Below are 12,038 nucleotides of genomic sequence, written 5' to 3' on the forward strand. Positions count from 1 at the left end.
TCAGAGGTTCTGGTCCAGTGCCCTTTTGATGGCAATGCCGAAGGTGGGGTTCTTGGGCTAGTTCTCTATTGCTTCTTTCTGAGCACTCTTTGGCGCATGAAAGTGTCGGTGTCTCTTTTTTTTTTATCCTTTGTATATTCTTCGCATATTTTAATAAAAATGATCTTCTAGCGAAAAAAGGGGTTGCAGGTACATGGCTACTACCCAGGAGCGCATGATCGGGTAGCATTCTTTTCTCCTTAAGTAAATAAGAAAACATGAAAATTGACAATTTCACTCGTCACTCTCTCTCTCCCCACAAGGGCATTTAGGTAAAAGAAAATGGTGCTCAGAGGCTTCTCCCAATTATAAATACGGCCCAAGCAATGAGCTTGTAAGTTGTGAGATCAACAAGTTTGTGTGTGTGAAAACTGTGGGTGAAGATTGTGAGATTGAGAGACAATGGCTCTGAAGGTGGTGTTGATGACAGTAATGTTGCTGTTCTCTCTAGCAGCAATGCCTGCTCCAATGGCTGCTACTAGAGTCGATGTTGCTAAGCTGCTTGCAGCCATTGACATTCCAACTGGTAATCCTAAGCTAAGCCCACCTGTGATGTTGTTTGGGTTCCTCTTACCTTTCCTCCATGTGGTTTATATGGCCTCTCTCTCTCTCTCTCTCTCTCTCTCTCTCTCTCTCTTTGAGGGTTACATGCTCACATATTTTGTTGTGGTTGTTCGACAGGGAAGAAGACTGGGGGCAGTAGCTGGTGTGATAGTTGTGTCTGCACAAAATCAAGCCCTCCTTACTGCAGCTGCACCGATACTTCTCTCTGCACCAAATGCATCTGCTACTTAACTGTCTCTACTGCTGTTCTGCCATTGTGTGAATCTATCGCTTCCCAATTCGACAGTTACTGTCTTTCCACTGTCACAACTGCTGAGAGAAACCTAGCAAGCCTCCCTTGAGCTCGCAACCCCACCTAGCTACCATCAAATAGTCTCCTCTACTATGTTCCAGAACCATGGTCGTGGTCCTACAGTAGTCCAACTTTGTGTGCTTTGTGTCTTGTGTCCCATTTGCAGTACCTCTTGTTTCATCTTCATAAGATTGTAACCAGTGGGTGTTAGCAAATTGGCTTATTTATAATTTATAATAAAGACGAGACTTTTTTTTTTTTGGTTGTTAATTTTGACATGAATTAAAGTTTGCTAATGTCAAAAGAAAAACACTTAGCAGATTTTTAGACCTTTTATTACGGAAAAAACAATACTTATAAGTCTTCTTTGTTGTAGTTCGTAGAGCCAGACTTGAACTACTTAATTAACCACTAATTTTGGGTCTAACCCTCTATAGAAAAAATTCTTTATAGTGGATATGTATGGGAACATCATTCCCATTTTTTAATTTCGGAAAATTATGGAAGCAGAATTGATGTAATTCCAATTCAGATGAACCTCAACCTCATAGTTAAAATTTGAGCTTAATGCTATGTTTGGAAGCTAAGAAAATAAAAAAAATATATATTTTAAAAAATTTGAATCTAAAAAAAGAGATAGACACGTAGATCAATCATTCCACTGTCATGGTTTTTTTTTTTATTGAATTTATAGATTTAGCATTTGGTGTTTCTTTCTGATTTTCAAGTAGTAATTGCCAATTAGAACCACTTTTCTTCGATGATCGATTCGTTCACTCGCATTTTAGTTGACGATATTTTATTAATAGCTTGTTAGTTTACATTTATTTCTTTAAGATTTGTTTCTCGTAGGTTTAACTCTGAAGCTCATTAGCTCACTTATGGAGCATCACCTTTATCTCTAATGTATGGAGGATTTCCCCTGCCTCTTCTATCCCTTTTGTTGTACCTGTCTCTCGATGGAAAGTTTTCCATTTCATATAGGCTTTGCTTAATAATAGTTCATGATTTTATTTTATATATAATTGTCTAGATTCACTAGATAAGATAATTTATTATAAAATAAGAAAATCTAAAATTTATTTTACATTCATTAGTTTCAAGCTTAAAAATATTTACTTAATCCCCAAAATTAGTTATTGTCCATGGGACGTAAGAAAAATAAAAACAAACTTCCTAAAGTAACTCCAACCTTATTTACCATGCAAAACTGCTAAGGTGGAATCACATTAGTTCCGTTTTGAAAACCAACGTGATCCACATTCTTTTTTTTTTTTTGTTTCCAAAGATCCGAAACAATAACCACATATCCCCTCTCTCTAGTACTTAAACCAAAACACAAATAGTCATAAAAAGTAAAGCCAACCATTTCCAAACACACAATATAAAAGTAACTTAAATATTAAAAGAAAGTAAGATAAGGGTTTTAAAATCGAGGTTGAAACAATGCGTAATTTCCCAATTATTGCATTTAAGAAAGTTTGTAGCGCAAGCAAGTCCTACATCACTTAGCATGGAATAACCTTTCTTTGAACTAAGATTACAATAGCCACTGAGTCACTCCATCCACAGAGAATCCACTCTTCTTCCCATTGCCATTTTTATAACTTCCATTAAACCTTTGATTCTGCCACATGATTAGTTGTTGTACCAATATGAGGTTTGAAGGAGGATATAATCTTCCCCAAATGATCTCTAAGAACTCCTCCTACTCTAGCATGTCCTGGATTCTTTAGAGCGCACCCATCTACATTAAGCTTTATCCACCCTCTAAAAGATTAACACTAGTAAACTTCTAGAATTTGGTGATTTAGAGGAGTAGAAGTAGACTTCAACCCCAAGCAATGACACATATAAGATCAATTTGATATGATGATGGATTTTCTGTGGCAATATTTTTTACATACCTCCTGCAGCTCCTTCTTGATTCTTTCAAAGAATTGAAGCTCAGATCCATAAATCCCTTCTTGCTGTCTTCTGTTTCTCTTTCTCCAAAGATTATCTGCAATAATAATAATCAATTCTATTGACCAAACCTCCTTCATTGAAAATATTTTTCTTTTTCGCTCGGATGTAATTGTTATCAGTTGAAATTGTTGGTGTATGATATCTTGTATTCCGTCGCAGTTTAATCCAGGGAGTACTGGTGCAGCACCTAGACAGCCAGGACGGCGGTCCCGCTAGCCAGTTAGCGGGCCGTGGGGGTTGCAAGGGGGGCAGGAGGCCCCCCTGCACAGCAGGGGGTGTAGGGGGGCTGTGCCCCCCGCTCGAATTTTTTATTTGAGGGCAATTGTAGTTTAATCCGGATTAGGTTGGCAATTGTAATTTGATCCGGATTAGGGTTTTTTCCGCTATATATTTGTAGCGAGGGTTTCTTTTTCTGTAATGCAAGCAATACGGAGAGGTGTGAGGAAGAGCGTTGTAACCCTATTCTCCATTGATAGTGAAGCAGGATCTCATCTCACCGGGGACGTAGGCAACCTTGCCGAACCTCGTAAAATCCGTGTGCATTGTTTGTTTTGTTTTTCCATTATCTTCTGTATCGTTTTAGAGTTACGTTTCTACAGAAATCGATCTTAAGTCTTGATCAGTCCAATAAAATAAGGATCCAATGTTACGTTCTAAGGTAAAAAGATCCAAAAAGATAGTAGTACGATTCTGTGAAAGCAAACAATGCAGATGGCTTTGTTTGCCATTCAAATCCATGTTTTTGATTTACATGTAAAATTGAATTGGTCCAATGGAATTTATCTCTTATTGTTTCTCATGAGGTTAAAATGTATTGGAAATGGTCACAATTGAGATTTGAGAATCTCTGACATTTCATTTCACTCCACTCGTCTGATTGTTCGGGAATCTTACTCTGTTTTGAGAGGCTGAGAGCAATAAGCGACAAGACATCAAATCCAACTGTAGCACATGAAATCCACGCCACATTCTCCCTCTTCTGCCAATTAATTCTTCGGGAGACCTGATTACTGGATAAACAATGTTAAATTTGAGTTAAAACCTTTTAATCACAACTCAACCTTGTTTATCGAGGCTGTTAAACCCTCCTTTCACCCTTTTTATTTAATGAGAGTCAAATCTAAGGATTCCTGGTTTCTTTCACTTCTACGTCTTACTATTTATCTTGCACGGAAAAACTAAGGCAGCAGCTTACAATGCACTAGGGGTGTCAACCGGTCAGGCTGGTTCGGTTTCGATCGGGCTTAATCGGGCTTGAAGACTTTCAAAGGCTACACCGTGTCCGCCCATTTAACTAATCGGGCTTAGTTATTGAGGGCATAGTACACTTTATATTCGGTCGGTCGGTCTCGGGTTATAATCGGGCCACCTTAATCGGGCTTTAGTCGGGCCTTAACCGGGCTACGGACATGTTTAATGTTAAACGGGCTTTAACCGATTTTTAAATGGGCCCTCTTTAAAATGTGCTATTATATTCCGGCCCACTTATGCAAGCCTAAAAAAATGGCAATAAATCAATAAATGATACAAAATATAACCATTATTTAAAATGTGAACATGTCTTTACTTTTTACTTTTTATTCTTTAATTTGGGGGGTAAAATAGGTATTCTACAATCATTAAAGGGTCGGGCCAAGTCGGTGCACAATAGGCCGATCTCGATCGGGCGTTATTTGGTCGGTCTCGATCGGGCACCCGACGATTCAAGTAGCAAAATTGAGACCGACCATTTATAAACGGGCCGGGCTCAAGCCCGACATGTTTAATAAACGGTCCAGGCCAGGCCGATCTTTAAACGATCGGTCCCGATTGATTTACCCGGTTCGAGCCACAAATTGACACCCCTACAATGCACCCGTTTAGAAAAGGATATATTATATGCGTCTGTTACTATTTGTCTATTTCCCTTGGTCTGATGGGAGGAAAGTGACAAATGAGACCGGTAGCAAGATCCCTTGCTCTTGCTGCCAAAATATTTACTGTCTTGGAACCCAAGGAGGATTTTCCACGAAAAGTCCGTGATCTTTTGTTTTGTTTCTTTCCTTATTCTCTCTCTCTCTCTCTCTCTTCAATTCATCTTCTGAAAAATTTCCAGTCTGATTATTTGTCGTTTTTGAGTGTTGGGTAATTGCCAAATTACTTAATTGCCTACCTGCAATTTCCCTCGTGCTTTTTTGAAACCAGCTCTGTTTCTTACTTATTTGAAACTGACACTATTGTCCATTATTTTATTATTTACCATACCTCGCTTCTTCGGGAAACATGAAAGGACGGAATCTTCATCCTTCCCCGTTGAAAACTACCCATGCGGGACAAAAAAGGGAAAACTGTGGTGCTCAACTGCTCAAGGCATGTTGAAAAAAAATAAATAAATAAATCTTAAGGGCATCCGGAAGTATGCATCCTTCATCTCTAATGTAGGTTTGTCACATCATATAGAACTGCGCACATGCGGAGATTACCATGGATTTAGCATTTCCCAGCTAGTACCTAAATTATTAAACTAGGTGTAGTATTTACTGAAATTCTTCACATATATATATATATATATATATAAAAGTCAAGAAAAAATGAGAATGTGAGCTACATTGAAAATTGAAAGACTGGAGACAAGAACCCATAAATTCGAGCTTGAAATTTTAAATTACACACAAATTCTAGCCGCGGCTTATTTATGAGATATGACTTGTAATATAGAAGATGGGGCTAAAAGTCAACAATGTTATTTTGTTGAACTTTACCCAGAAATTACTAAGCTGATCTGGGGAGCTCATCCTATGCCATGTATTAAAGCATATCCTGTGACCAATTTATTTGTCCGCAGGAATCACGATCAGAGACTTTTAATTGCAGATTGGAATCATCTCTACACTTAAAACACTCTTTCTATGGGCATTAAAGCCTTCTGACACTAATCATAAATGGGAATTCTGATTGTTAGATATAATCATAATCTGATCTGTTCAGTTAGAATCATCATTTTCCTTATTAAGAAGTGTCTTAAATGGTTCAATTAGAGAGAAGGATGGACGTGCTTTTGGTTGTTTGCTGAGTAATCTCACCCATTAAGCTGACAGTTAATCCCCATACTTATTTGAGGTCTTTATTGTTACAATGGCATATTATGTGTTTTGATGTATCAAAGGTATACCTATACTAAATATATATTATCTCACAATGTTTATTTTTGAACAGAAGAGATACTAAACAAGGAATCCACTTCACAAATTGAAAAATATCTTAGGAGAATTGTATGAATATAATTGGACCAAATCCTGAGCTCAATGGTAATTTCGTGAAGAGTTTACAAATGCTCTTAAAATAATTATTTATTAATTATTACATTCGAAAGTGATGTAGCCTCGGGGAAGTGTTGAATCAGGAGTTAAATTACACACTCTTCTAGTTGTGGAACCAAGTGAATCAAACACAGGGAAACAGAAAATCGCAAGTTGGGGAAAGCTACAACTCTTGAAGGATGCAATGAAAGTCTTTTAGGTTCAACTCAACCGAGTTAATTCATTTATTCAAGTCTGTCCAACCCAATGAAAGTCGATATATATTTTTGAGAAAACGAAAATCCTAAATCGTAGGCCATTACCCTTAAAGATCCTAGGTTAAATAAAAGCTGACACAGGGGCCACGCAGCTGGGCAGAAATCCCCTTACCTATGAAATATTACTTGTAAAGCTAGTATTTTATTATATTTTTGTAATTGAATCTAAACGGACCAGATTGAAATTGAAATCTCCTTATTTGTTTCCGATTAGTTATCAAATGGATTCGGATATTTTCTAGAACAACAGAGACAAACACCACTTGAATACAAATTTTTTTACCATCAATTTACATCCCTAACTAGAATGCTATAAAATGGATAGTATTTTTTTTTGCTAGAAATAAAGTAAATATTATATTACATGAAAGACTGTATAATTAAAAGGGATTACTAAGTTTGAAATGTGGTCAATCCAAGCTATTGCATTCTTCTAGTTGCTCAAAGAGTTCGAATAGTCTAAGGAATTCTTTCTTTGCAACATACCTGATCAGACTCCCTCAGTTATACTTGGAAGACAAGTGTACTTGGAGTGGAACCATTTCAGGTGAATTATCCTCCTTCTCTTCTTGGAATGAGATTAGAAGTCATAATCCAAATATTCTCTAGTTTTCTCTTGTTTAGGGGAAATCATTGCAGCCTAGGCAATTAGTTTTTGGATGGCGGCTTATGCATAGGAAATTGCCAACAGATGATATCATATCTGGAAAGGGAGTTCCAATTGTTTCTAAATGCAACTTTTGTGGTTTGGATATTGAAACTTTTAATCATGTTTTTAGAATTGAGATTGCTCATGATGCGAAATTCAGGCCTACTTTTCGCTTCAGTTATTTGTAGATTCTATTTCCTCTGCTGATGGCAATGCCAAAGATGGGGAATTAAAATATTTTTTCAGATGTAATTTCTTTTTTTCTCATCTTTCTTAATACAAATTCTGGTTTTTAACCCAAAAAACAAAGAGAATACATAAGTCCTATGGGCGCAAGTGTAATGACTATATTTAATACGAAATAAAACATTCATGATCGTGAGGCTACTATGCCAATATGCGGGCTAATGAATGGGTAAACATAGACTTTTTTTTTTTTTTGTGGTAAAGAATGAGTAAGCATAAGCAATAACTAATGCTGGGGTCAGAAGGCAAAGAGATCTTTTCCCGTCCATCTATATTTGAGCGTAGAAAACGCAACTAGCCATATTTAATTTTGGAACGAGAGTTAGGTTTGGAGGTTATTAAAGAATTTATTTCCCATCTCACATTTCACCTGAACAAGAAAAAAAAGCCAAATCAAATTAATTTTTACAAACTTACATATGTGATACTTTTTTACAATAGCAGAAAAAAAAAATGATTACATCACGTGCATGGGAACGTGCCTTATTATAATTATGAGTAAAACGACAATCATTTCAGGCTTTTGGTTATGCCCGATGGCCCATAGGTTCCCTTCTGCAATGGATTCTGGGTCGCAAAAGATTGAGACTATTAATTAATTAATTAATTATTATTTTTATTTTTTAACTTAAGATCAGTAATGAAATTTATTATTAAAGAATAAATAAAATGATATTACGGCTAAGAGAACAGCCTTATATAAAAAATAAAAGATCAACTTATTCACTTTTGATATTGTCATCAGCAGATAAGAAGATTCTAGAAAATTAGGGGTGTTAATTGGTCGGGTTGAATCGGTTTTGATCTAGGAATGAAGGAGACCAAAACCAATCTGTTAAGGAACTTCAGTTTTTGGTCAATTTCGATTTGGTCCTGTTTGATTTTGATTTATTTCGGTTTTTCAATATCGGGTTAATAATGATTTAGATCGGTTTATTATTGGACTTGAACTATAATGAAACTTTACATTCTTAACTTATAGTGACAAGATTTGACGAAAAACACACTTTAAATTTATGATTAAATCATGGTTTATCGTTTGAAAAGAAAAGATAACTAATATTGAAACTAATGGAAAACAAATTACTGAGAAGATAACTAATATTGAAATCACAAAATGAACCCTATTATCCAATCATTCATTTAACTATACAACTAGTTTTGTATAGTGAACAAGGAAATCAATGGAAGCATTATTAGTCACGTAGTTTCATAATAATTTCGTAAGGTTTTTGTATAATTTCCTTCGGATTGAGTTGACATCTATTAGATGAGATGTCGGTAGGAATGCCTGGGATCATAACCTAGTTAGTGTCAAACTCAAGCTGTTGAATTTGGGGTGGAAAAATCTGAGATGGAGGAGACTGGAGAGGAAATCAGCCAGGGTCCGAAGGGTGGGTGGCCTCCAGATCGAGGCAGACAGGCATTGATCACTGACTTCCTAAAACCTCAGGTAATGGAGAAGGAGGGTGAATCCTTGCCTAAGCATCCTATGAATGAACCATTCTCGGCTGAGCAGGATGTGGCTGAGGAGGGTCTCCCAAAGGTTCCTGCTGGAGACGAAGGGAGACGCTCTTATTCTTCCGTGGTGGGGAGAGCTTTGCCGGATGTGGATAGTTTGCCAGACCCCATTCATGCGGGCACTGATACAAAGATAATAGTTCCTCAAGATGCCTATGAGGAACGACTCCAGGGGTTCCGATTTGCCTTGATTGGCAGAGCAAATTTCAAATTCATATCTATGGATGACATCCGCAAGGAAGCGAGAGAAACCTGGAACCTCAAAGGCGGTGTGAAGATGGCTCCGATGGGGAAGGGTTACATCCTCTTCAAATTTGAAAAGGAAGGAGACATGGCAGCACTGTGGCGAAGGAGCCTTACAAGAGTCGCTGGTCACGTTCTCCGTTTCCAGCGATGGAAGCCTGACTTTGATGTGCATGCGAAGAATATCAATACTAAGCTCGTATGGATCAGATTCCCCTATTTGCCTCTTGAATATTGGCATGAGAAGATCCTACTCACTATGGCCAAGGCTGTTGGGAGACCTGTTGCGCTAGATAGATGTACTCGAGCGGCTTCCATGGGATCTTTTGCTCGGGTCCAAGTGGAGATCGAAATGGGAGCAAGCAGGCTTGAGGAGATTCAAGTGGAGAGACGACAACCAGGAACGGGGGAAATTTTCTGGTTCAAACAGATTATTACCTATGAAGATGGCATGCTTAGGTGCGGGTATTGTAAGAGAATGGGTCATAATGTGCAATATTGCCGCCATCAGAAAGCACCAAATAGAGAGGTGCAGCACCGTGAAGGACACATAGATGGTGAGACGTTTGGTGAAGAAGAAGGTGGAAGACAGGATGAAGGCCCCTGGCAGGGCGGCGATGCGGCGGAGATGGTGAGTAATGCTGGAAGATCCTCCGCCCAGCCAATGCACGGATCTCTTTCCTTCTCAAGAGCGGCTATTTTAAGACAGTCTACGCCTAATAGCATATATGGCAATCTTGAAATCGTCCTTCCCTTGGAAGACAATTCTGAGAAGGAAGGGAATCTGCCAAGTGGCAATGGGATCATTCCAAATCAACTTTTTGAAGGAAGTTCTAAGGAGTACTCAGTGGAAGATAACGGCTCTGAGGCCATCTCACCCCATGGGCAGTGCAATCCTCCATCTAGCGAGGTTGACCAGCAACTTGTTGACCATCCTATGGAGGACAACCCATTGGGCGGAACTGAATATGGATCCGACCCAGCAGATTCTGCAAGCTCCTTGTCCGAACATGACTCTCGTCCTTTCAGGGAAGACAGCAACCAGAAAGGCGCTGAGATTGAGGCTTCTAACACAGGTAGGGCCCCTGTGCCTCGTACTCTCAGGCCTCGTAAGAACAGAGCAGTGAACATTGGCAGACGGGGAGGCTGCCGGAAGACTCACGCTGGCAGAGGAGGACGCGACCATGAATGGGAGGGCCCTGAGCATGTTGTTTCAAACTTGTCTCCATCACATATTGTGGGAGGAAGGGTGATAGTCCAACACCAAGAAGTGACAGCAATTAACAGTTTTCTTCGAGGTGTGGAAGATAACTCTAATAGACCTGCGCATGAAGGTGGAATGCTGGGGCAGACTTCAATGTTTGGTCATCTGGATGCCACAAAGAAGTGATTTGATGAAGGTCCTTTTCTGGAATATTAGGGGTATCAAAAAGGCGGTCAGAAGACAGGCCTTGAGAGAGTTGATTATTCAGAAGGATCCAGACCTTCTGTGTATCGCAGAACCGATGATAGGTACCTGTGACTTTCCCAATTTGTTTTTTAATAAACTGGGCTTTTACAGTGATTTTATTCATAACAATAGGCTCAATATGATTCCAAATCTATGGATCCTGTGGAGAAGAAATTTGAAGGTCCCTATTTCTGTTTCTGAGTCTGAACAGCATGTTACAATTGCTTTGGATTGGGGTCTAAGCCATATCTAGATTTCCTTTGTTCATGCTAGCAGCTTTAGGGCGGGGCGAAGAGCTTTATGGCTGGATTTGGTGGCCGATACTCCTCAAACTCCTACTCCTTGGACTGTTATTGGTGACTTTAATGCATGCCTTCAATCTCATGAGAAACGTGGCCCAGGAAATTTTAGTTTGGGATCAGCAGTGGAATTTGGAGCCATGGTTGACACATGTCTTTTATCTCAGATGCCCTCAATGGGCAGGAAATTCACCTGGACAAACAATCGATGCCGAGGTAATGTCTGTGCTGTTCTGGATAGAGGTTTTTGTAACGAAGAATGGATATCCTTTTTTCAGGACTGTTCTCAACAGGTCCTTCCTCGGTTTGCCTCTGACCACTCCCCTCTACTTGTGGTCTCAAGTAGTAGCCAGCGCCCTTCAAATTGCCCCTTTCGATTTAATAATTTTTGGACAGATCATGAGGACTTCAACAAGGTTGTAGCTGAATCCTAGGTGGAGTGGGTTCCAGGGTCACCTATTTTATCCCTAATGTCTAAGCTCAAGAGGCTCAAAGGGGCGTTAAAAGGTTGGGCGAAACTGACCTTTCCCCATTTTGAAAGGGATCTCGACGAGGCAAAGAAAAATCTCACCCACGTGCAGGAGGAGATTGACAGTAATGGGATGTCGGATCAACTGTCCCGAATGGAGGCTGATGCTAAAACGGCTCTTCTCAAGGCGCAAGATAACCATGAAAATCTTTGGGCAGAAAAGGCGAGACTCAGGTGGTTGACTTATGGGGACAGAAATTCTAAGTTTTTCCATCTATCTGCTAAAATGCAAAGAAATAGAAATACTATCCGATCCCTCAAAAAACAGGATGGGTTGATTGTGGAAGGGCAAACTAATTTGGGTGAGTATATTGTGGAATTCTATGAGGGATTTCACAAAAATGCTCCTACTGTCGATCATCTTGATCTTTTGGACAGCATTCTGAGGGTTCTCCAACAAGTAGACATATTTCATCTAGACTCTCTTCCTGGTAATGCAGAGATCATGAAGGCGGTCTGGGCGCTTGATCCTGAAAGCTCGCCTGGCCCAGACGGCTTCTGTGGAATTTTTTTCAGGAAGTGTTGGAGCATTGTGGAAGGTGATGTTTGTAATGCGGTGGAAAGCTTTCTTCAGGACTAGTCGTATGCTTAAAGGTGTTAACAACAATTTCCTAATTCTGATCCCTAAAGTGGACGGAGCTGAGACTCTGGACAAGTATCGACCATTGTGTATGAGCAATTT

General features: G+C 39.2%; 1 protein-coding gene and 1 long non-coding RNA gene across 2 annotated transcripts; one reads left to right on the forward strand and one right to left on the reverse strand.

Annotated features, from left to right (window-relative positions):
* The first annotated feature begins 397 nt into the window (after positions 1–397).
* LOC122057428 (seed trypsin/chymotrypsin inhibitor TI5-72-like) lies at positions 398–1,154 on the forward strand. Its single transcript, XM_042619533.1, has 2 exons — positions 398–565; positions 721–1,154. The coding sequence occupies exons 1-2, from the start codon at positions 442–444 to the stop codon at positions 942–944; spliced, it is 348 nt and encodes a 115-aa protein (XP_042475467.1). The 5' UTR covers positions 398–441; the 3' UTR covers positions 945–1,154.
* Positions 1,155–2,406: 1,252 nt separating this feature from the next.
* Positions 2,407–2,959, reverse strand: LOC122094008. The gene is made up of 2 exons (XR_006144605.1): positions 2,530–2,959; positions 2,407–2,477 (listed from the first exon to the last, which is right to left on the reverse strand). It is a non-coding gene; the product is annotated as an uncharacterized LOC122094008 (long non-coding RNA).
* Between the last annotated feature and the right edge of the window lie 9,079 nt (positions 2,960–12,038).

This window comes from Macadamia integrifolia, chromosome 2 (genome assembly GCF_013358625.1).
Source record: "Macadamia integrifolia cultivar HAES 741 chromosome 2, SCU_Mint_v3, whole genome shotgun sequence".
Taxonomy (NCBI): Eukaryota; Viridiplantae; Streptophyta; class Magnoliopsida; order Proteales; family Proteaceae; genus Macadamia; species Macadamia integrifolia.

Excerpts from the sequence above, each read along its gene's own strand:
- LOC122057428 (XM_042619533.1), top strand. The coding sequence starts at position 442 with ATGGCTCTGAAGGTGGTGTTGATGACAGTAATGTTGCTGTTCTCTCTA. Across the intron at positions 566-720 it reads AGCCATTGACATTCCAACTG|GGAAGAAGACTGGGGGCAGT; the intron begins GTAATCCTAAGC and ends GTTGTTCGACAG.